Source organism: Coffea arabica, chromosome 2e (assembly GCF_036785885.1).
Source record: "Coffea arabica cultivar ET-39 chromosome 2e, Coffea Arabica ET-39 HiFi, whole genome shotgun sequence".
NCBI lineage: Eukaryota > Viridiplantae > Streptophyta > Magnoliopsida > Gentianales > Rubiaceae > Coffea > Coffea arabica.
This window is the reverse complement of record NC_092313.1, coordinates 5,803,622-5,828,369: the sequence shown is the minus strand read 5'-3', so window position 1 is coordinate 5,828,369 and position 24,748 is coordinate 5,803,622. Positions and strand designations below refer to the sequence as shown.

General features: G+C 37.3%; 2 protein-coding genes, 1 non-coding gene and 1 pseudogene across 4 annotated transcripts; 2 read left to right on the top strand and 2 right to left on the bottom strand.

Moving 5' to 3' along the window:
• Positions 1-1,253: 1,253 nt before the first annotated feature.
• Positions 1,254-4,833, top strand: LOC140036566 (laccase-4-like; annotated as a pseudogene).
• Positions 4,834-5,948: 1,115 nt separating this feature from the next.
• TRNAR-CCU (transfer RNA arginine (anticodon CCU)) lies at positions 5,949-6,021 on the bottom strand. The gene has a single exon. It is a non-coding gene; the product is annotated as a tRNA-Arg (tRNA).
• A 449-nt stretch (positions 6,022-6,470) lies between these two features.
• Positions 6,471-9,299, top strand: LOC113730399 (transcription factor DIVARICATA). 2 transcript variants are annotated; one of them, XM_027255047.2, is made up of 4 exons: positions 6,471-6,910; positions 7,069-7,253; positions 7,496-7,893; positions 8,436-9,299. In XM_027255047.2, exons 3-4 carry the CDS (start codon positions 7,508-7,510, stop codon positions 8,884-8,886), a joined length of 837 nt encoding a protein of 278 aa, XP_027110848.2. In that variant the 5' UTR covers positions 6,471-6,910; positions 7,069-7,253; positions 7,496-7,507; the 3' UTR covers positions 8,887-9,299. The 2 variants fall into 2 exon arrangements, with proteins under 2 accessions (XP_027110848.2, XP_027110847.2); XM_027255046.2 differs by having other exon boundaries at positions 6,472-6,910; positions 7,069-7,893.
• An 8,296-nt stretch (positions 9,300-17,595) lies between these two features.
• Positions 17,596-22,729, bottom strand: LOC140036565 (coronatine-insensitive protein 1-like). The gene is made up of 3 exons (XM_072078434.1): positions 22,099-22,729; positions 19,109-19,616; positions 17,596-18,625 (listed from the first exon to the last, which is right to left on the bottom strand). The coding sequence occupies exons 1-3, from the start codon at positions 22,578-22,580 to the stop codon at positions 17,804-17,806; spliced, it is 1,812 nt and encodes a 603-aa protein (XP_071934535.1). The 5' UTR covers positions 22,581-22,729; the 3' UTR covers positions 17,596-17,803.
• Between the last annotated feature and the right edge of the window lie 2,019 nt (positions 22,730-24,748).

The window sequence follows — 24,748 nt, the reverse complement described above, 5'->3', positions numbered from 1 at the left end:
TATAAAGATAGGCCTAAAACTCCCTTACTGTTCTTTTTACTTTGCAATGGAAGATTCAACATTGCTTTTAGTATCATATTTATTCTTCCAACTAGAATAATTAGCAAATAGAGTAGTATACTTGTTGATAACAGTGGATATTATTAAAGATGGACATATTAATAAACCGACAAGGTAACTATCTTTAAAAGGAAAAAAGTATAGGATTATAACTTATTTGGTATTTATAGGTTGGATTCTTTAAATACCATTGGTTCCCTAGATTTAAATCCTTTTCCTGTAATTAAATCACCAACATTTATGACGATTTAGCTGTGGACTTGTCCCATGTGATTTTGATTGCCCAAATCGGGAATTGGTGGGAGCGATGAGCTATTACTACCACTAACCCTCATCTAATTGTACATCTAATCCCTTTTTTAAGTCATTGAGGTGGAGTTTCTACCTTGATTTTCCCATCATTGAAAATTATTCATCAACTAACGACTTAAGCCCTTCCAAACACCATGTGGAAAATATCATCATGCATGACCATGTTCCTTGGGTAGGTTTTGGGCATACTCTTCTGGAAGAATGCTGGTTTTTTTTTTCCAAAAATCAACTCCCTACTTAGAGATACGCTGCACTCTTCCAGTTGCATTACAGGAATGATGATAAGTGAATCTCCTTAATTTCCCTGCTTATTGATGTATCATAGCTCTAATGATCAATGACCCAACAAACTTGGTAATCTTTCTTAATTAACCCAGCCCAATGTTCTATCATCTCCAAATGCAACCGTAAGTTGGTAAATAAAGCTGCTACCACAAAATAAAATGCTGTTTTCTGGCAATTCAAGCAAGAAAGCACCCGCTCATCTTACAGACTAATCTCTTCTAGAAACTAGTTTCATGGTCCAAGACTAATTGAATGGCCAACTGATTCATCATGTATGTTGGCATGACCATATATAAGAAAAAACTCAATAGTCAAGAGAGGGATGCAGAGCAGAAGTACGTTTCAAGCAGCCCGGATACTTAACATCAGTTGCAGTCAGTGTAGAAGGTTAGAATGGCGAAGAAGTATATTTTCATCCACACTAGTGGACAGTCGACACATAAGTACTTTATGTATTTTGCAAGGAAACTCTTGAAAATGCATGGCTGGTTTCCTATGCTCACCTAACCAGGTAAAACGACATAGCATCAACAGGACAATCCCTTCCTCTTATAATGCTACGGATACATATCAATGATTCGTAGTTGTATAAAAGAAAGCAGCACTTGGAATTGCCAAACAAAAAACACACACACACACAAACACACACTCAGAGGATGGCATCTTGGCTTCAGGCAGTGGTGGTGCTGTCAGCTCTAGTACTCTTTCCCGTATCGGTGGAGTCAGTGACTCGCCACTACAAGTTCAATGTGAGTTCTTTCGGTTTCTTTTGAAGGTTCTAAATACCTGCGATTACCATGCATATCATTAAAAGATGTAGGCAGACATTATGTACTGGTTAACTAATACTATGTAGGAAATGCAGGAAATTCTAAACTTGTTAACTAATAGTTTTGGCACATTTGATCTAAGCTATCTCAGACATGGTCTACTTGATAAAAAGAGACAAAACGTTTGACATTGGAGCTTTCTGCCATTAGTTTACGGCTGACTATACACACGCACAAGGGAAAGATAACATTAGAGCCTTTTCTAGACCGTGGACTGGGATTAATATATACATCTGAAGAATTGGGGGTGTTGCCATTCAGAAAGTCATGTAAGGGAAATAATTCCCATGCATTAAATAGTTCTTTTCCCCTTTCTGAGCTATGATCACATTGGCGTTTCTACTTGTTTGTTTCCTCAAAAATCGCACTTGTTCTTGGCGTAGTTCACAACACTTGTCTACTCACTTTAACCCTTCAACCTTTCTTCAATCACACTTTCCGGTGTGGTGACGGAGAGAGGGTTACCACTACAGAAGCAAAACTGACTCCATACAGAGGCTTGATTGTTGATAGCATCATGGAATTCTTTCACACTTGTTGAGCAATACCGTTTTCGATGCAGGTGGTGCAGAGGAAAAAAACAAGACTTTGTGCAACTAAGTCCATTGTCACTGTCAATGGGAAGTTTCCAGGTCCCACCGTCTACGCAAGGGAGGATGACAGACTTGTTGTGAAGGTCGTCAATCATGTTCAAGAAAACGTAACAATTCACTGGTATGATTTGAATTTCCCATCTGAATTCTCAAGTTATTTCATACATTTCGGGACTTTTTTTATATGCAAGAGAAGAGCAAACACTAAATAATTAGAACATTGTTTGATCTATTACTAAGTTCATAATTTCATATTGCAAATTTACAGGCATGGAGTCAGACAACTTAGGACAGGCTGGTCAGATGGACCTGCATACATCACCCAATGCCCTATACAGTCGGGGCAGAGCTATACCTACAACTTCACCCTCACAGGGCAACGAGGTACACTTCTTTGGCATGGACATGTTAACTGGCTAAGGGCAACAGCTCATGGTGCCATTGTCATCCTCCCCAAAAGGGGTGTTCCTTATCCATTTCCCAAACCTGACAAGGAGGAAATCATAGTATTAGGTGAGCCAAAAAATATTGTTTGATTTGATATTGCAACTGTACTTGAAAACTGAGTTCAAAGTCTGATCTTCAAGATCCAAAAATGCAGGGGAATGGTGGAAGTCAGATGTAGAAGCTGTGATCAACCAGTCTTTGCAGTTAGGCAGTGGCACCTAATGTATCAGATGCGCACACTATTAATGGCCTTCCTGGACCTGCTCCAAATTGCTCTTCGAATGGTACTTGATTGGAGAATCTTTAAAATTCCACGACGCATAAAAAATAAGAAATTTGCCCGGCAAGAAAGTGCTTTGAAAGTTCAAGCAATTTACACCCCTCTGGCTAAATTAATCTTATACTGAAATCATAAATTTACCACAAACAATAATAGCATAGAGATTTACTAGCGATAAGGTTGAATACTGAATATAAAGGGAAATGGTTATCCATTCCACTCTGCATCTCGTTCTCTAACTTGATATTGATAAATTTGCAGGTTACACCTTACATGTTGAAAGCGGAAAGACTTATTTGCTCCGGATAGTTAATGCAGCACTAAATGAAGAACTCTTTTTCAAGATTGCAGGGCACCAACTGACCATTGTGGAAGTTGATGCTAGTTACGTCAAGCCCTTTAAGACAGATACCGTATTCATCGGTCCAGGTCAAACTACAACTGCAATCTTAACCGCAGATCAGGATGCTGGAAAATATCTGATAGCCATATCTCCCTTCATGGACACCACTGTGGCCACTGACAACCAAACTGCAACGGGTGTAATTCGCTACAAAAGCACTGCTGCTTTTTCCCCCACTGCTCTCACCACCATTCCTCCAAGAAATGCAACTCCAGTAAGTAACAGTTTTATGGAATCTCTTCGATCGCTTAATTCAAAAGAGTATCCTACCAATGTCCCCTTGGAAATCGATCATTCATTACTGTTCACTATTGGAATTGGTATCAACCCTTGTGCTACATGCCAAAATGGAAGCCGGGTTGTGGCAGCTATCAATAACGTAACCTTTGTTTTGCCAACGACGGCTCTACTTCAAGCACATTACTATGGAATAAGCGGAGTTTATACAGAAGATTTTCCAGGAAACCCTCCTACACCATTCAATTACACTGGTACTCCACCAACAAATATACAGACAACAAATGGCACCAAAGTTTACAAATTGGCCTTCAATTCTACCGTTCAGGTAGTAATCCAAGGCAACAGTATTGTCGCGCCAGAAAGCCATCCAACTCACCTTCATGGCTTTAATTTTTTTGTGGTGGGAAAGGGATTAGGCAATTTTAATCCGAATACTGATCCAAAAAAATTTAATCTAGTTGATCCTGTTGAGAGGAACACCATCAGTGTACCAACTGGTGGATGGACCGCAATCAGATTCAGGGCGGATAATCCAGGTAAAATCTCAAAGCTCATTTGTATTCCTACTTTCCGATTTTTACCATGATTCTGTGATGTTAGAAATTTTTATGCTTAAGATTGAATAGCCGTCGAGTTAAATGTATGGTAAGGACTAAGTAAGGGGTGCATTTCATGAAGATGAGAGTGCACCACAAGGCCTTTCAAATTTCTCAGTAGTTCCTGAAAGCAAATATAGATTTGAAGTGGCACGGAGCCTTTTCAAATATAGATTCTAACTCAAGCAAGACCCTTAGAAAGCAATCAGTGTTTCGGAGTTTCTTTTTTTAATATATATATATATATATGATGGGAAGAATATTTTGAATCGACTTTGTCCTGATTTGTGCTACAAATTTGGTTTCTGCAGGTATTTGGTTTATGCACTGTCATCTAGAAGTACACACGACATGGGGGCTTAAGATGGCATTTCTGGTGGAGAATGGTAATGGCCCTAATGAATCCATCTTACCCCCTCCAACTGACCTTCCAAAATGCTAATCAACCGGAACCGCCTGGCTCAAGGACGCCATTAGAGGGGCTGTTTATCTGCTATTATTTTCTCAAAGAGTACGAGAGGAGTACATATTGGTCCAAGATGCACATAAAGACGACTAAATTATGGACTCAGGGAATAAATGGCTAGAAATTTGATTTTTTTTTTTTTTTAAAGTAGCGAGTTCAATCAATCAAGAAACACCTAATTAATAATCTCCCGCCGTTATATTTAGTTCTGTCCTGCACTTGTTGTTTTGCCCGTGAAGTATGTATGTAAAATTGATGCATTTTGTGGAAGGTTTGATAAAATTTATTCTATAAAACCCATTGAAAATCACGTCCTAAGCACATTTCTTATTGAGCAATTTTTTGTCATAATAAATAATTAAGTACTTAGTACTTATCTCTCCAGTATAATTCCCCTGTGAAAGATAAAATCGTTGCGCGTAGGCATTTGTTCGGCTAATCAGTCCAAAATAGTGGATACGCACTCAGATGAAACTTTCGAGCTTCATAAAGATCTGATCACACCAATTGCTTCCTTTTGCGAAATGAAGTGTGCCAAAAGCCCAATTGACTAATGAAATTTTGCCGACAAAGTAGTCTTGGTCCACTGGCCATACAATAGAACAGGAGAAGAGAAAATGACTGGTTTGGAAACAAATTTTTTAGTTAGTAAAAGCATTCATCAAGCAATCACGTTGTACTTCCTCCGCGCATATATCGTGCTTGGGCTGGGTTGGGGCGCCTGGCCGGGCCGCAGGGGATTAGTCGGGCCCCGTAAGGATTGACCCGGACACCCCTATGTAGACAAAAACAAAAAAAAAGCAATCACGTTGTACTTTCTAGGGGAAAAATGGGGTTACTTCCCCTTTTGCACCCTTTTACTACATCTCAATTCTCATTAAACAATAACCATAAAAAATTTCAAAATTAGAGGGAAGAAAGGATCTTGGGGGATCCAAATTGAAAATATGGTACAATTTAGGAATAAAATTGTCCTTAATTGAAGCTTAAGGACCAAAATAAAAGCAGATGTAGTTTAGGATTTAAAGTGTTCCAATTTAGAGTTTTAGAACTTAAGTGAGGATTAAAGTATAGTTGAACTCTCGAGGGCACAAAATGGAATTAACCAAAAAGAGGGGTGGGGGGTCTATCGACTCGGTGCTTAATTGCCATTTTTTGTTAAAAAAATTTTACATTTTTCGTAAAATATATTTTTTAATTACCTTTTTTATCTCACAATCTCATATACATCAAATTTTTTTAATATATTTTTCTACAAAAATTTCAAAAATGGCAATTCAAACGGCCTCCTTAAGTAGTCGAAAGTCCAATTATGAAATGAAAATTTGCCAACAGAGTAGTACTTGCCCAGTGGCCAATGGGCAGAAAGAGGGGCTCTAGTCTTAAGATGTTGAAAATAAAAAGGGCAAAAGGTGATTCCAAAGATCCAATACCAGCGCGCCAGGTAGGGGTCGAACCTACGACTTTCTGCTTAGGAAACAGACGCTCTATCCACTGAGCTACAGGCGCAGATGTACTGACCTACCTCTGGCTGACTGACATATCTAAATCATATACATAAAATAATCTACATATCTCATGGTCGCATTTGAAATGATTTTGATAAATGCAACCAAAACAGAAACATTTATACCAATAAGCTCCCATTGTGGATCTGAATTATTTGATCTCTCGTGTACTCAGAAGACATATAAATTGGAGCGAGGGGAGCAACGGCTGGAGTTTGCTAGTAAAATAAAAAGAATTATAAATATGATACTGTTCGAGTTCGACTCGATTCGTATGCATTATTCTTACTTCCATACAAAATACATTCAATAGCTCTCATTTCTATATATATATATATATACTTTGTCCAAAATAAACAAACGCGGGTTAGTGTTTGGAATAAAAATTCTAAATCTTACAAAAGAACAGAATAAAAGAGACTTGAAAAGCCTAAGAAGGAAATTCATAATTATTTGGTGTCGGATGCCCACCACGAGGTGAAATGGGTGGTGGGTAGCATAAAAAACTTGTGCCATTGCCGCTAGTTCTGAATCATGGTCCATATCCATTTCCATCTGAGAGCCGCCGGGCCAACCTAAGCTGAGCATGTAGACCAGACCAGATCGCTACTACTAAGTAATAACTGCCAAGTAGCAGAGCAGTCCCAGCACTATATAAACGACACCAGACTGCAACAGTTTTGATCAACCGCAACTATCATGGATTGTCTCGTCTTTCGTATTCAGACCTGAAGAGTTTGAGATTGATAGCTTTCAATTTCAACCAACGTTCGTACATAGTTTTGATGTCACCTTTCCTCTTTCTCATTCTGCTTTCTTTTGCTTTCATTCACGATCATCACCACCCCCATCTACGCTTCTCTACCACTGCTCCCACCGCCTACTACTAGGTACTATCGCTGTTTTGATTCCCTTCCCTCTTTACTGTACCTGTTTTCCTTTACTTCTTTCTCTCATCTTTGACCCTGTTACGAATTTTCCCGCTCCATCCTCACTCGATTTTTCAGAATTATTCTCATTTCTCTTCTGGGTTTGGTTTTTCTTGCAGATTGAGCAGAGTATCAAGGGACTCTTTCACCGCTGTTTATTCTTCTAGTTTTTCCCCCTTGGTACTTGTACTCTGGTTAAGAAACGGAAAAAGCAAGGGTTTTCATTTTTCAAGGGATTGCTTATTTGTGGATTGTGTTTAGTGGCTGAGTGACTTGACATTGGAATTGTTGAGGGTTCTAAGAGGTAAGATCAGTTGGCCAACTTGTACTTTTTCCAAGATTCCATTGATTCTGTAAAGGTGGGGGGAATTCTTCTGCTAGATTCTTCGTTTTGTGCTGTTTATTGAAAAGGGCTTATTCTGATTCTCGATAAGTGATTCTGAAATAGTGCCTTTTGGTTCACTGAAAAAATTCCAACTTTTATCTGTCTTCTTGGAATATATATCTTCAAAAATATGCTTGTGGTTAATTGAAGAAGGCTTTCAGATATTGCTAGCTATGGAAACCTTGTATCCAGCTTCCTACATAGTGAATTCAGACTTGTTGCTGAAAGAGCTTAAGAGCACAAAATGGACTAAAGAGGAGAACAAAAGATTTGAAAGTGCTCTGGCAATGATTGATGAGAAATCTCCAGATAGATGGTATAGGGTGGCAGCTATGATCCCTGGAAAGTCGGTGTGCGATGTGATTAATCAGTACCAGGAATTGGTGGCAGATGTTAATGATATAGAAGCTGGTTTGGTTCCAGTTCCTGGGTACTTGGCCTCTTCTTTCACTCTGGAATTGATGGATAATCGAGGCGGCTTTGCCACGTTTAGGAAAAGAGGAAGATCTATTGATCAAGAAAGAAAGAAAGGGATACCCTGGACAGAAGAGGAGCATAGGTGAATCTTCGAAACTCTGTTTTTTTCCTTTACTTTTTCTTATTGGAAGCAATTTCTATGGTCATCTCTGTTGCATAAATACCGTAATTCGCTGCTTGACAAACGAAAGAATGGTTAAAGCGTCAGTTTGGACCAACACTGTAGCCACAAAATAGGAGAAAACTTTTAGTTACGAGCACTTGATCTTATCATCTATTAGTATGAACTTTGTTGGTGATGTATGTGGCTTTGCTTTCACTTTTTATGTAGTAACAAGCGTGGAAATTTTATAAACGATGCTGTTTTATAACTAGCAGTGCGACTCTACAAAACTAGAAAACTGATCAAGGTGCAAGTTCAAGCCACATAGGAGCTCAGAACTAAGATCAGCAAATATTACTAGATGAATTTTTCTTAAGGGCTGATGCTTCTAAAAAAAAAAAATTTTTTTTCAAATCTTTACTCTTCTTAGTAGGACAACCCAATAGTTTTCCGTGTTGAGCTTCAAGAACTTATTTTTGGGCTAGATATGTTGACATTCTTCTTTGTGGCAACCAAAATAGGAGGTTTCTAATGGGGCTTCAAGCTCATGGTAAGGGGGACTGGAGGAACATATCCAGGAATTTTGTGATATCCAAGACTCCAACCCAAGTTGCCAGCCATGCTCAGAAATACTTTCTAAGGCAGCTTTCAGGAGGGAAAGACAAGAAGAGACCAAGCATCCATGACATAACAACAGTTCAACTTCCAAATAAGACTCCATCTGAGGATAACAAATCGCCTTCTCCAGACAAGTCCGGGCTTTCACCTGTGCAGAAATCCACCAATGCATCCAACATGTTGTTTGACTGGAACAACTCAAATGATGGAGTGTTGATGGTTTTTGACTCGTTGGACCCTAACGAGTCCATAGGATCTCTATTTGATATTGCTACACAAGGTCGTTATGCTGCTGGTATCCGTTCTGCCAATTCGAAGTTCCACATCCAACCAACGAAGTATGTACTTGGGTGAAGGACAAAATGCCACTCCGGTCAATGAAATCAAGTGCAAAACTTGAATTCATTCTCGTATTAAGGACTATGCCTTCTTCATGTATTCTTGTAAATCCATGACATCTAGAAAAGGGCATTATCCTGCTAGGTATCTTTCATACTTGAGACTGTAGGTGAAGAGTCTGTAAGTTCCACTTCTTGAAAATTCGAGTGGATCAATCATTTTGCATAATTGTCCTTTCATTTTCCAAGCTAGTGTATAATCATGAAGTAGACGACGGCCGGCCATCTCTCAGGCACAGCACCAATGTCCAACAAAAGAAAGATCTGTACATCACATTGCAGCTAAGGATGTAGCTAACAGTTCAATTTCCATTTCATCATATAATCATTTCATTTATCACAGTGGTTCCTCTAATTCCTTCGGGACTAGACCAGTAGCTTCCTTATGATTTCATTAGCGCATCTTATCATTGATGATGTAAGCACGTGATATTATTGCCTACAAATACAGGAAAAAGAAGCTGATAGCTTTTTTTAGGCTATCTTTTTTTTTTTTTTTTGTGGCTCTGGTAAGTTAATCGGGAAAGCTGGCATTTCCTCTCAGGAAGGTTCATGATAATTTATGAAATTTCCATTGTGGTTTTACTTGTGGAACAGTTGCATCACGACCATTATGTTATGTTCAATCACAACCCCCATAACCATAAGCCTATATTTGTGATTTGCCCAGTCAGAAGGAGTCTGTAGGCGAATTAGATGACTCAGGCAGCACTCTGGAATTCCACAGCGTCTGATTGGCGATTGCTCGTTTTAATTTCACCTTGGCCGCTTTCCGCCATGCTCAAGACTGTTCACTTTGGCCAAGTTGACTCAGCTCCATCACCATCACTTTTTGTCGAGCTGACTCTGCATTCCACTACTTAAAAAACGCATCTTCTACTTTAATTCAATGTAGAACACAGAGAAGAGAAAAGAAAAGATCCATGTGATGCGTGTAATGTGGCGTTTGATTTAATTCTCTTGGTTTATTTATTGGGTCCAAATTGCATCTTTTCTCTTTTTCAAGCCATTGGTCGCCTGTGGCTTTCCTATTTAGCGGCACAGGTTGAGCTTCTCTTTCAAGTCTTTAGAGATATCATTAGCTTTTCAGAATCTGGAATCACACTTTTGCCAACCCGCCCCAAAAATTTTCTTTTTTTAAAAAAAAAAAAAAGAAAGAAAAACATCTAATAAAATCCTTTTGAGATTTAGCTTTCACACTCGCATCGAATGTAGAATAGCATGATTTAAACAGAATAAAATCCTGTCTCTCCTTTGACCTTGGGCTCCTCCTAGCTATTAGCTAATTTGGCTAGCATGAATGGTTCTTCCAAGTTTTTCTTTGAAGCCATCATTTTGTTCATCTGGTTCTAAAGTGGGTGTCTGGTTAAAAATAAATTGTCAAATTTGAATTTATTTGACCGTATGAGCCAAGTTATTATCCTGTGCTTGCCAGCCACTCTTTCTCCAGTCATGATGTGCTAAATGAGAATCCATGTTATGGCATTTTACCTGATAACCTTCTTGTTAAATCAAATATGGGAAGCTAAGTAAGCTTTAAGCTTTGTTGCTTTTCCTGTTCTTCTTTTTTCCCTTTTCTGAAAAGATGGCTTTCACTCTCTCAAAATTTGGGATCTCATACTAAAGCTTTCTCAAGAAAGCGGGACGAAATTGGCAAATCATATCAATGCAACCCAGAACAGCAAACCACCCCACTCCACCCCAACCAAAAAAAAAAAAAACCCAAGAAAAACCATATCGCTTAGAGTTACTGATCACAATTCACAAAGCCCCGGAAGAGAGGGGTGCCCACAAGATGTCTCAATTATTTATAGTTTTCTACTTGTAGTTAGTAGTTACTAGCCTAGTCCACATTGCAAATAGGGAGATACGTACATTCTGTGTATTCAACCACTAATCATATCATCAGATTGTGCTCTATCATTATTTTCTTGAATGTTTTGATCGAACCCTTCATGACATGTTAGAAATTAGCCTTTCTTTTCGGCAATAATACTAGGTAAAGTTGATTTAATGGCACTACGTATCTGAAGGCATTATGTAATGAGATGCCAAACAGGAAATAAACTCAACCTAGTAATGAATAATATGGTGCGATGTGAACCTTGATTTTACAAATTGGCTCCATAGGCCAAATTTTACTTTTTAACTTGTCCCGCTTTTGGATGCTCCTCGAACCAATCATTAATGTTATACTGACAGGGTAACAGTTTCATCAAATTCTTGTGAAAAGTGAGATACCAATATATTGCTTGAAGCTTTTTCTTCCTTTATATATATATTTCTTTTCAAAATGATATACGAGCTAGCTATGACATAGTGAGTTCAGTGCATGAAACCATTATCCATCTGGTACCAAGGAGGGTTTTATGGGGACTGGAAATTAAGTGGACTGATCACTAAAACTGCAAGTGGTTGGCTTTCCACAAAGAGAAATGAAGCAGACAAATATGGTGCTTCCTAAAATGTCGTCTTGTGATTATATCTAGCTAGCCCGCGTATATAATAGTGCTCGGTACTTGCTGCCCTCAACTCTTGCCGCAGCCTTGCAGCTGAAAAGTAAAAAATTGCAAGAAGCAGAAGAAGAACGACCATCTCTCCAACTTTAGCAATAGAAAGTTCAAAGGCAACTTGCATACGTTTTTACTATTATATACACAGTTGTTCAAGCCTTTTTAAAGTGAAGGACGAAACTACAATTTTTGGTAAAATGCATGCATGAACCACAAGATTGCAAAGTAGCTCACCTTGAAATAATTTAACTTTCTTACTCTATTTTTATAAATGCCACTTTCACGGATCGCATGTCCAAAATTTTTATAATCACTGCAGATGTACATGAAAGACGATTCACGAAAGCATTCAGATTGCATATATTACAGCACAAAAGCCACTGAGGACGTGAGAAATGTTGCTCTTGATTTGATGAGCAAGGTTTTTCATTTGCGTCAATATCTATAGTTTCTTGACTGTTATAAATTGCATATGTAGTTTAGTTCTCATATCATTAAAGCTTCAGGACTCATTCTGATGGGCCATTTAAAGATGTGAATCTGGATGCTGCATTTGTTCGTCCCACCAGCCCTGCAAATCCTATCACCAGAGAATACAGTAGGATACAACTTTATAGCGTGGCAAGGAAAAGTAGATCTTACTCCGGATCCAACCCTTGAAAAGATATCTTTTTTTATTTTTTAAGCTTTTTCTATTTCATGCTTGAGTACTGCAACTTTTTCCTACGTTCCATCGCGTCATTTCCAAATCATGGTTTAATTTTGTCATCCCTCAATCCTCATCCGCTGTTGAAAAATCTCTCGTCATTACCGCTGTTATTCGTTATAATCTTCCTTTTCCTCAGCATTTTCTTTTACGATAGTCCTACCTTTTTACGAAATCTTTGCAAGCAAATTGGAGGGGCCTTCCATTTTCCTATTTTCTCCTGAAGATCAACTAGGATAAGGAAAGAGGTTGAAGTTCAAGGCTTCTTATTGTCAAGTACTAGTGGAAAACGCAGAAGCGTGTACAAAGTTAATGGAGAAATTTGACACAGGAAAAAGATGGAAGTTATTTTGAGTTGAATGGTTTATTCTTAGTAGATTTGTTATAATAGATATTTAATGAAGACACAAATGAGATTCTAAAAATTGAAAAATGACGCAACAGTTTAGCACCAAAAGTTCTTAGTCCTCCTACTTATAACCAACTTTTTTTTTTTTTGGGGAAGAAAATTGCTGTATCCAAAAATGAAAAAAAAAAAAAAAGACTGCATTTGGAAAATGAGCTAAACCGAAAGACCATTCATGAATAATCTGATAATATCAATATGCTATTAAAAGAATCTCTCGCTATTAAAAGAAAAAATTGGTAAGGGAAAAGGTAGAAGTTTTCATTTTTAGGTAATGAAAAAGGTAGAAGTGATGCTAAACCAAATAACTCAATTCGAGCTTACAAGCTATTCGGTCAATAGCTCGATTTGAGCGTGCTTTAACCTTGCTCGAGGTCCAGTTTGAGCTGCTCGTTTGAGATCAAAATTCTTGTACTCGAAGGCTCAGCGAGCCTAATTGAGCTTTTTATAATATATGTTTTTATTTTTGTATTTGTTATTATGAAATGTCAATTATATCCTTTATTTAAAATTATATGTTAATTTTTATTATATGGGCTCGATTAGACTCGAATAGGTTCAATTAAGATTGATTAGACTCGATTACATTTAATTAAATTCGAATTCAAGCAGAATAAATTAAAATCGAGTTCGATCTCGAGTTCAGCTTTTAAAAGCTGGTCAAATTTAAGGTCAGTTATTTTACTTTGAGTCGAACTCGAATAGCGCAGTGACCTACTTGAGTTCGAGTCCGCATAGTGATTCATGCACATTCATGTACTTAATGAGTCCGATAGTGCTGTGGTGTGTAGTTATTGATTTAGTGTCTCGTATTAATTTGAGGTAAAGTTGGCGAATCAACGACAATCTTTTTTAACACTAATAAAAAGGCTGGTAGACGCTTTTTTAGCAGAGAGATGAAAGAATTGACACAGCACAGACGTTGGACCGAAAAAGAGATGGGCACCGGCAACGCCGTAGAAACTAGAAACAAGAAACTAGAAAGGACAAAGACTCAGTGCAACTGTGTTGTGTAAACTTTCGCCCAATTGTTATACATATTCAAATTTTTTATGTAGGAATATATTATAACATTATATTAAATATGTATTAAATATTTTAGAAAAAATGATCGGTTTCATCCTTCACATTTCACAAAAATATTCTTTTCGTCTCTCACTTTTAAAACAAAACAATTTCGTCATTGACATTTAAAAACTGAAATTCTTACATTCCTGAATCCAAATTTCAATCTGAATCAAACCACCAATCAACCTGATTACAAATTTTAGGGGTGTAATTGGTAGATCACTTAGTTAACTCAACTTGATATTCATGTAAAATTTAATGAACCCAAAAATAAAAAATAAAAAATTATAACATAAAAAAGAAAGATTAATCTTTCCTATATTATCATTATATACACTGACGGTTTATGTACCACCATATCATTTCAATTTAAATTTAAACACCAAATTTTATATTTATGATACACATCTAGATTTGCAAGCGGATATACTAACGGTCTATGAAAAGATTTACCAAAAAAAAACTCTACTATTCCAAGACAAAGAATGGCCTTTTATGTTATAATTTTTTTTTTTGGTTTAATAAATGTCATGTGAATATAATGAAATTGACTGAGTGATCTATCAATTCTATTTTCGAAATTTATTACTGGGTTATTGAATGGTTTGATTCAGATTGAAAATTAGATTCAGGGATGTAATAACTTTAATTTTTAAATGTCAGGGACGAATTTGCTTCATTTTAAAAGTGAGGAACGAAAAGAATATTTTTGCGAAATGTGAAGGATGAAACAGGTCATTTTCCCAATATTTTATCTATGTATATCACTTTTGCTACAAATACAACAATGCAATATAATTATGCACCAAGTAATATAACAATTATATTGAATCGCACTAAGTCCTTTCCAAACTAGAAATCAGGGGCCCGGAAGCAGGAAGCATGCATCTTTCACTAATATAACACAAAATTTTAACTAAAGTAGGGACATTTGTTAGTACCTTTTTTTTTTTTCTTTTGCCTCAAAGGAAAAAAGTTGTGTGTAGTCATTTGAGTTTTTTTCTTGACTTGTATGCTAGTTGTACGAGTTCTTTGAAGGCTGAAGTTATGGCCAAAGAGTAAATTTTAGTGTAACAGTAATTTTTGATAAAAATATTAAAATTGCTCTCCTCAACTCAACCTAAACACGGTACCATCATAAAGTGACTTAATAGGGATATTTTTGTTAATCAGGACAAAAAAAAATCTCGAACTAAAATTGAGAATGTTCATTTGCCGTTCTTTAAAACATTTCCCAATTCTAGTGAACTTTTATTTTTTCCAGTAGGTCAACAAAGACTTTACACACACACACACAAAAAAGCTTTTCCCTTTATTGAAAAGAAATATAAAACTTCACACGAGAAAATCAGTAACGCCGGTCGGGTCGTTAGGTTGCAGAAAATTTAATTGGGCTAATCTGTTCTCTAACACAAGACCTGTGGCAAAGCTCCATAGAAGCATATTTTTGAATTAAAAATGCTTATTAATCTCTTCCGAAGGCTGGGGAGCGTGAAATCAAATTCTAAAGGGGACATTGATTTATTTTCATGTTTGCGAATCAAAATAATGCATATATATTCGGAATCAATAGCGTATCATATATTCGGGAATCAATCCCCCCTTGTCTACTTTGGCTTCAAATTTACTGTCAGTATCGTTGCTTCTATTTCTTCCTTTTTTTTTCTCCTGATAATTGCATGGATCGTTGCTGTTGGATACAACTAGATTTTAGATCAAGTCACATGTTAACATCGGTGGACGGCGAAGTCAATGGCATCTTATCCGAATATAGGAACCCTGCAACGCATCGTTTTGCAATAAATATGAGAATGTCAACTCAAATCTACCTTGTATATAAGAAAAGAGCAATGTTTAGTGTTTTTCTTTCCTCTTGCCACATGGCTTTTTAATTATCTGACAAGTGACAAGGTAAAATGTTTCTTGCAAATTGTCTAAATCTAAAGCTTCTCTTGTCCGAAGCCTTCTATTTCTTTGCCTTCTTTTGCCATTGCACTGTTACTGTAGCATGCTGTCTCATTGACACATGTCATCCTTGGTGAATTTTTGAGCTTTCATTCTTTCCTTTTCTTTTTATAGGCAACGGTAGATAGATAGATTGGACTGCATTGCACAATGACCAAATTTGGTCTGGCCTTGGCATTCAAGTATGAGGTCCAATTATTTTTATTGAATTTTTCAATTTGTAAGCTTTTGATAGATGTAATTCAATTACAAATTATTATTATTATTATCATTATTTCAATTTATATTTATTATGATGCCAATTTGAGAGAGTATTTTTCAGATCATCGTATTTTCAAAAACAAAAAGAAATATTTAAAATTGATTTCAAGCTCTAGGTCTTGGACAGATGTAATCCAATTATAATATTATTATCATTATCATTATTTGAATTTATATTTATTACGATTTGAAATATCATTTAAACTTATATTTCACAGATTAACTTGACTTTATTAAAAATCATAGAATTCTATTCGTCTTTTTGAAAGTTTATATTTTTTTTTATTTTTTTGCTACGTTGTTAATATAACTTTTGCTATTTTAGAAGCCGTCAAAAAATGATAGAAAAATTGTCACATTTTCAAAAATTAAAAGAAATATCCAAATTTGATAGCAAGAATTTTATTATTTTAATCTACATGCTAAAAAAATATTTAAACTTTCTTAATCAAACCTTGGCTATTTTTGAACTCGGAGGAAAAGAAAAAGATATCTTCAAAGTGGGAAAATGATAAAAAAAAAAAGAAGAAAAGAAATTGGTTCCAATTTGTTATAAATGCAAAAATGAAATAGCCAACTAATAGAATACACACTTTCGAATCAATTTTATTTTAATTTATTGATATGTGAACATTTGTCTTTTATTTTGACAAAAAAAATTTTTGTTGAGCAAATGAATGCAATAATTTCTGAATGACAAAAAATATATGCTTTTGTTTTTTTAAGGAATGGCAGGGTAAAATGTTTCTTGCAAATTGTCTGAATCTAAAGCTTCTCTTGTCCGAAGCCTTCTATTTCTCTTCTTTCTTTTGCCATTGCAATGCTTTTTTTCTCAAATTGCCGTTGAATCACTTCGTAGCAGCATAAAAAAGGACGAATTCACTGGTAAATTCAAACCAAGTACAATCCCTAAAAGAAGCTGATTCTTGGGGCAAGTGCAATCACGTGCATGTGGAGGGTTTTTGTGGTTCTAACCGAGAGAAAGTACAATGCTTTGTTCAGAAAATTGGTAGAACAGTAGCATCTTTTGCAGGTTCATATTCGGCTGTCTGAGTGGAAGAAATGGAGAAGAGGAGATTTTGCTACCAAACCCAGCAGGTCAACACCCCTCTTCAAGCCTTCTATTTATTTTCCTTCTTTTGCCATTGCACTATTTCTTTCCCAAATTGCCGTTGAACCATTTTCCTCCTTTCTCTCTACCACACGGCTCTTCTGAGCACAAATTCGGCACATTTATCCTCAGCAAGTCCAATTCCAGCAGCCTATGCTACCAAACCCAGCAGGTCAACAACCCTCTTCAAACATGCAAAAAGTTTAGATATGATAACAGATTATAGGGGCCTAGGCTGTGCTTAGCACAGCCAATAACCTCCTAGTACTAATAGAATGCAACGCAGGTCAATTCCCCATCGTTTGCGAAGGAGCGAGTATACATGGCACCTACTTACTGGATCATTCATTTAATCCGACAAATGGCAAATGGTCTTAAGAGTCTGATGGAAAAAAGCCAGAGTTTGAACCATTTCCTGGATGAAAATAAGCTTAAGGCAGATAGGTAAAAGCTTATTGGACCCGAATGATCGTTCATATTCAAATTTTCGTTCAAAATTTGGCACGGGATCGAAAAAATTTGCCTACTTCCCACACAAACTGAATACATATGTGTGACAGCTGAAACTGCTACGAGGCCGCAACAACTCGTCATCTCCTGAAACTTTTTAAGTAACGGCTAAGTATAGCGAGTCAGGAAGTAAAGTCACCTTGTGATCACCAGAAAGCTTGCTTATTACAAGGGAACAAAAACGTACAGGAATATTGAAATGAATAGAGGAAAAACTTGTCCCCCAGAAAAAAAAAAAAAAAAAAAACCTTGAATTTATGAACAGCAGGCTTAACCAAGAAGACTCAACTGAAAGAACAACAAAATCTCCGAGATGGTGGTGGATATACAAGTTCATATAGCAAGAAAAGCTGCTGGCTCCAAAGGTACAACAGTTTCCGGAAAATCAGTTCTCTGTCCGGCAAGTGAATAATACGCAAGTATATGAGCAGGATGATCATGTACAACATCTTCACCATTTGGATTATTAACAAGAACACCCCTTGCAGGAATCAATTCAATGTTCCAGTAGTGGCGCACCATGGCTAATAGATCCTGCCCATTCACAGATGATGCCCTATAACCTTGCACCCACAAATACCTCAGGGAATTTAACTGCAATACAGCGAGAGCAAGTGCTTGTTCGCTGAAGCAACAGCCCCTCATTTCCAGCTTCTGCAGGCAAGGACAGCCTCTAGAAAATGACAGAAGACCAGCGTCTGATTCCCCTACACAACCAAGAAGCATCCATCTTACATTTGGGCTGTACTGCCCAATATAACTGAGACCAACATCAGTGAGACCCCCAGCCCTAAGATACAGAGCAAACCTTTTAAGCCTAGAGCAACCAATTAACAGAGATCGAACTCCATTGTCAAGTGGAAGATCAGTTATCTTTTCTTCTCCATCCAGCAATACCAAGCGAAAATCACAAAGGTTCTGCAAGTATCTCCCCATACACTCCAGAGCTTCATTTGTAATATCAGAAACATATACAGCCAAATACTCCAGTTCAGTGCATCCCTGAGCAAGGACTATTAATCCTCTTTGTGAAACAATACCTTCTTCATCCTCCATTTCTTGTTCATCAGCACCTCTTTCAATCCTCAGCCTTTTTAACCTCTTGCAATAATGAGCAAGAACCTCCAATCCTCTATCTCCAATCACATTCCTCGTCTGTCCACACAGAAGACAGAGAGAGAAATATCATAAGTAGTTCGGTACGCTTAAGTAGTTCAGTACATCAAGCTTCCACTTTCTACCACAAACATTAGTAAAAGCATTTTTACCACCGGTAAAAATTGAAAGCAAGTTCATTACTCTTTAAAACATATATTGTATCCCAGGGTACTTAAATCTAATGCACCAAGCCACCTTCCATTAAGCTGTACATAAAAAGCTAATACTTTTCAAATCAATTGTTTATTTGGGTCTGGGACTAAAAGTAACAGATCACAAACAATTCCATCAATTACGGAACAGCTAAGATCAATTTATATGCAAAAAAATTGCATATAGATCAATGAAAGTGCCAATCCTACATGAAGAACCAGATATGAGAACTTGTTACATACAGATTCCTACATTATCTTTTTCATTGAAAAAAAAAAAAGGTAAAACCACTTATAGTGGGAGCGGTGGCAGAACTTTCAGTTTTACCTCAAGAATTTCCAATTTAGGACACCTTTGCAATAAGATACAGTGGCCTTCTGTGTCAAGAAAAGCATAAAGAAGATCCAATTTTCTAAGGCGGGCAGCAATAGGAAATACAATTGGCATTTCACCATTTCCCAGGTATGTCAGACCCAACTGGCATAATCTTTGAGGAAACATCACAGCAGAGTATCTTCCTAGTTGGTCATTCGAATCACCATCACCATTCAGTTCTGGTTGAGCATTAAAGGAACCACCGGCAAACTCTTCAAGGGTAACTGCAGCTCGAAAGAAGCCAACAAGATCTAAAATATCACAATCACTAATCTTTAAACAGACTAGAGGACACCTTCTGGCAATTAGCTCAAGGTCTTGAAATTCAACTTTGTCAAGATCTGTCATGTAGAAGTTCAAATGTTCAAGACCTGTGTGATTCAATGCAATTTCATGGAGCCACTGACCATCATGCTCCTTTATGATGGTGCTCTCTTCCAAAAACAAGGTCTTTAAATTCCTGCAAAGACAGAAAGGCAATTGGAAAAAGGAACATGAGGGTAAGCACAGGGAAAGATATGAGAAGAAAACCCATACAATCATAGACAAGTAAACTCAAGATATTCTATAAACAAATACCATTACAAGTGCATGGAAAAATGCTTTGAAGGTAAAACCAAAAGAATTGTTCACTCGTAACTAACTCGTCTGTTCACTTGTTAAATTATCACTTTTAAGCACAAGAGTAAATTTCAGGGTCTTTTCCCAAACAGAAGCCATCCTTTTTTACCATCTCAGGCGCCGATTATGGACTGAACAAACTACAAGGGGAACTCACACTACAATGCCACCAAATCCAAGTCTTTTCCTACAGTTCATACATAAAAGGAAAGAAAGCATAATGACCAAGAAAGAGAGGAAGCAGTTTATGGCAAACAAGGCAAACATAGCCAACAAGAAGCCAGCAATATCAATTTTTTCCTTCATTAGTGCCTGTAAATTGATTGTTTAGACCATTAGTCCAAAATCAGTCATAGAATTATCTTCCAAGTTCCTAAGCCATGAGGTCCTTCAGCTTAGGGTTTAAGCATAGACAGTGTGCTAACTCCACATTTAGATACGCAAGTATCAGCCACAAACTTATGGCCAATTTGCATTAAATTTACATCAAAGTCCCAGACTAAAAAGTAGCTCTCTTGCTGGATGTCAGGATACGACAACTGCAGTTTCCACACCCTGCATAGCACCAGACTGTAGCTAGTGCATAAAGATAGATAGCTCACATAAAATGCCAGTGTCTGCTCATATCAGTTCAATACCTCTTCTGAAATGAAGCTAGACTGCAACATGCATGTCTATTCTTCTCGACGAAGGGCTGCAGTCTATGCCAAATGAGGCCTGGGGTCTACTGAACTCAGGTCAACTTCACTGTTCAATGATACACTCACTTTAAATGACGCCATGCATTATGTCTGCACCTTACTCTCCTAAAATACACCAAATTGCAAGTACCAGAGGTGCACAAAAAAGGGTCAACACTTAAAGCTGACCACACTAGATGCTGGTCAACATTCACGAGCCCAAACACTCTGACAGACATTTATGATGCGTGCATGCTGATATGTTGATAATGAAAATGCATGACAGAGATTTCTCTATTGTTGCTCGACAAGCTGCTTAGCAGCATATATTCAAGTTAATTTCAAGATTTGCTGGACACAGGAAGTCGTATTAACAAGACAGTGTAAAGAGTCAGACTAGAAAAAATATCGGCCACTAAGGAAGGCAAGGGCAATTTGAAAAAAATGGCTCATAAAATCAACCCTCGAAGGAAAGGGTCTACAAAGACTGACTAGTCCTAAGCATGCATTCTCTTCGATTCATATTGCATACCTTCTCAAGAGGGAACCAGCCACTCTCAATTTAGCGTGTTCCAAGTTATTTGACTGGCCTAAGCGTCAAGTTTTATTGTCCATTTCCTTGCAGTAACCACACCAAGAACATAAAAAGATGGAATACAAGCTACTTCCTATATACAAATGAACCGCTAGAATAATGTAGGCTATTTTCTACAAATTAAATGACAGTGATGAACCCAAGAAAAGTAGAGGCTATTCTCTCCAAACAAGTTTAAAAAATTAAGAGAGCAGAAAAGACGAGAAACTCTAAATTCCATATTCAGATTAACAAAAGTTTCAAAATTACGTAATCTTAGTTGAAATTTTGATTTTGTACATGAGACTAGAAAATCAAGGATATGAAGGCGAATAACTATCATTTTGGTATTGAATATACACGCTGGTTTATAGTCCACATTCTCATGCTCAAAATGCTATGCCATCTATTACTGGTATAAGATACTAAGAGCAAAGTACGAGTTCTCCAGAACAGTCAGGCGAATATATCCAATAGCAGTCTCCAGAGTAGGGAAAAATCTCGGAGACTGATGATTAAAAGGTCCATAACCAAATAGGCAGACGCCAAGTGCTATCCCTTTTGGATACCAAAATTGGACTTTCGCGTGAATATCTTTCTTTCACTTCTTCTTTTCCTCTCTAAACTTACATATTCATCAGCACCTTTATTCAGACTTGCGGCTAATAGAAAATGCATAATTACTTAACCCACATAGTCCTTCTGCCTTAACCCCTAGAAGTCCTACACGACTTCAGCACCTGACATTAATCAACATATACGGTAATCCTTTAATCAATTTAACCCAATATTCAGAAACAACATACTCACCAAAGAAAAAAGTATTAACATAATTTAAATTAACCACATAAAAATCAAATCTACAAACACTGAATACCACCGAAAACTACGTCCGAATCTCGCCCGCCCAAACATACAATCAAGAAAATAATTCACTAGAACACATTTGAGAAGTCAAAATAGATCATTAACTACAATACAGACAACACAGAGTGTGCGGGTGTGTGCGCGCGCGCGCGCATGTATGTATGTATGTATAAAAAGAAAAAGATGAAAACCGGTATTACCTACAATACCGAGCGATATGGAGAAGTCCATGCGTAGTAAATCCGGAGCACTTATCCAGCTTAAGAACCTCCAGAACCCTACCTCTAGTGGTGGCAAGCAGCTCAAGATCCGCATCACTGACAATCATTCGCCTAAAGTGAAGCGATTTCATCTTTGGAAAAGATCTAGCAATTTCCCTAACCCAAGGGGTGACGTATCCGCCCCAATCCTCGGGAATCAAATTGAACATGGCGGCGCGTGGCTTCCCCTTGAGTTTCAAGGACTCCAGATGAGGGAAGCGGCGTGACAACTGGTCCGGCGTGGCCGTGTAGCAGAGCGCCATGGTGACGTGCTTACGTGTAATCGCGTCAATTTCATACCACCTCCTACACACCAGAGACACCGCGTCCCTGTCACGCGAGTCCGTGAGATAGGGTATGACTAACCCGTAAACGGTGTCGCATGCACTGATATTCATCCTCGCAGCGTTCCGATCCCCCATACCAACGATTCACATAGAAACAGATGTCAAAAAAAAAATTAGAAAGAAAATCGCTAGTACTTGAGCACTAGTTCCAGACTAGGAGGAGGTATGCTAGTACATCGATTTCAAGAAACGGGGGGGTTGGTGGGTGGTGAGGCTAAGACGGATGAATGTGCGGCTGAAGAGGCAAGAGAAAAGAATAAGAGGTGGTGGGGGCCGGAGGGGAAAGAAAAAATGGTGGAGGAAAAAGACGAAATGCTAATGTAACCAATGGGGAAGTGGACGTAAGACTCAAGAGAGAGGGGATGGGGAGGAGTGATGGTGGTGGGGGCATCGGGGAATGGGAGAATTTTATATTCACTGGTACTAGTTATTGGCGAGAACAGTGAAGTGATGAGGTGGCAGGGGGTAAATGGGGAAATGGGACGAGATTCGGGATTAATTGCCGGTAGATTCTGTTTGCGCCGGCATTATTATTTGAGCTGCTATTTACCTGGGGTTGAAGCGGGGTTGTTTGTGTAAGCCTTGGCTCTTTTGCTGCGGTTCCCCGTTCGCCTCCGGATCATTAAATATGGGTGATTGCTCCCCCCACCCCCCCCCCCCCTCTCTCTTTCTCTCTTTTTTTTTTTTGCTTTATTGATTATTATTTGACTCAAGTTCGGAGATTTTTTTTTTAGTAAAGTGTTTCAAACTTTAATACTAAAATTATTTAGTTGATTTAGCTGCTTCACGAACCAATTTCAAATTAACCTTATTTATTTTGATTATTAAATAGTTTGATTCATAAATAATAGCAGTAGTAATAAAGTTAATTTACATTGAGGAATACTAAAAGAAATGATCATGTAGCTACTTTGTTGAGAATAATTTTGACCATCTCATGGGGAAAAGGAATTAGGTACCTAAACAGTAGTACTACTGCTAAATAAGCAAGCAAATACGGTCATAACACAACAAGCGATTTTGTGAAGCAAGCAAATCATGCTGTGGTTTTTTTTTCTTTTTTGACATAATAATAACATTCTTATAATCTAATTTATCCTATTATAGGAGTTATAACCTAATTTATCCTTTTATAGGAGGCGTTTTTCTCTTAGGTCCCTCTCCTTCTAAATTATAATAGATTAGATTATAGAAATTTTATTCTATAATTTAATCTATCATATTTTAGGGACATTTTTTCTCTCACATCCTTCTAGATTAAGATGGATTAGGAGACGGTATTATAGGAAGCGCCTTTTTTTTCTTTTTTGCCATAACAGTAATATTTTTATAATCTAATCTGTCCTAAAGAGATTGTGTAAGGGGGTATACTCAGCACTTTCTTTGAATTTTTTTCACTATAAGTAAAATTCTGACCCCAATCTATAGGTCAAAGAGGAATATAGTCCATTTTTAATGATCACTAAACCAAAACTCAAAATGATTTAAAGGCTTTTCTCTACCTTGGTCAATACTAAAGGTAACGTAGTTCCTTTCCTTTTTCTTTTCTTTTTTTTTTAATTCGAGAGGTAGGAGGGAATTACGAATGCAGTCCATTTTCAGCAACGGTACAAAAAGTTAACATCAATTGGACATTACATAAAATACAAAATAGTGAGTAATTGAGAGGTGTTCGAACGTAGTCATCCGGCATGTCGCATTCAAGTCATTGAATAATCACTAGTTGTCTAACTATCGTACTAGGCCTGCATTCTTGCTATATTTCCTCACGAGACAATCTACAATTTAATCATCACAAGGACTAAACACATACATCTATCGAGAATTTGAGACCCAAACTATCATTCAGAAAACATCTTGTGATAGTGGTACAAGAACTGCTCATGCTATTGGACAAGGAAATAAAAAAAAAAATGTTGGGTTTGCGTCAAACGACAACATAGGCTTCTACCCCTATTTCTAGTCTATTATAGGAAAGGGAAGGTCCAACTAAATTAATTGGAGAACCGACGAGTATTAAATTACCATTCGATTAGATGAGTGCACTACATACTCATATGAATTTTTAAGAAATCACGTATAGTAACACAGTGATGAGAGGCAAGACTTTATCCCCTCTCCCATATCCCATATCCGTTGGTTGATGGACAGGAATTTTATGATGCTCAAATTTGATGAAATAGCTTGTTAGCTGACCGGAGCAGAGCTTTTTCTATTTATGTTTTGCCTAGGCAACAGACTAA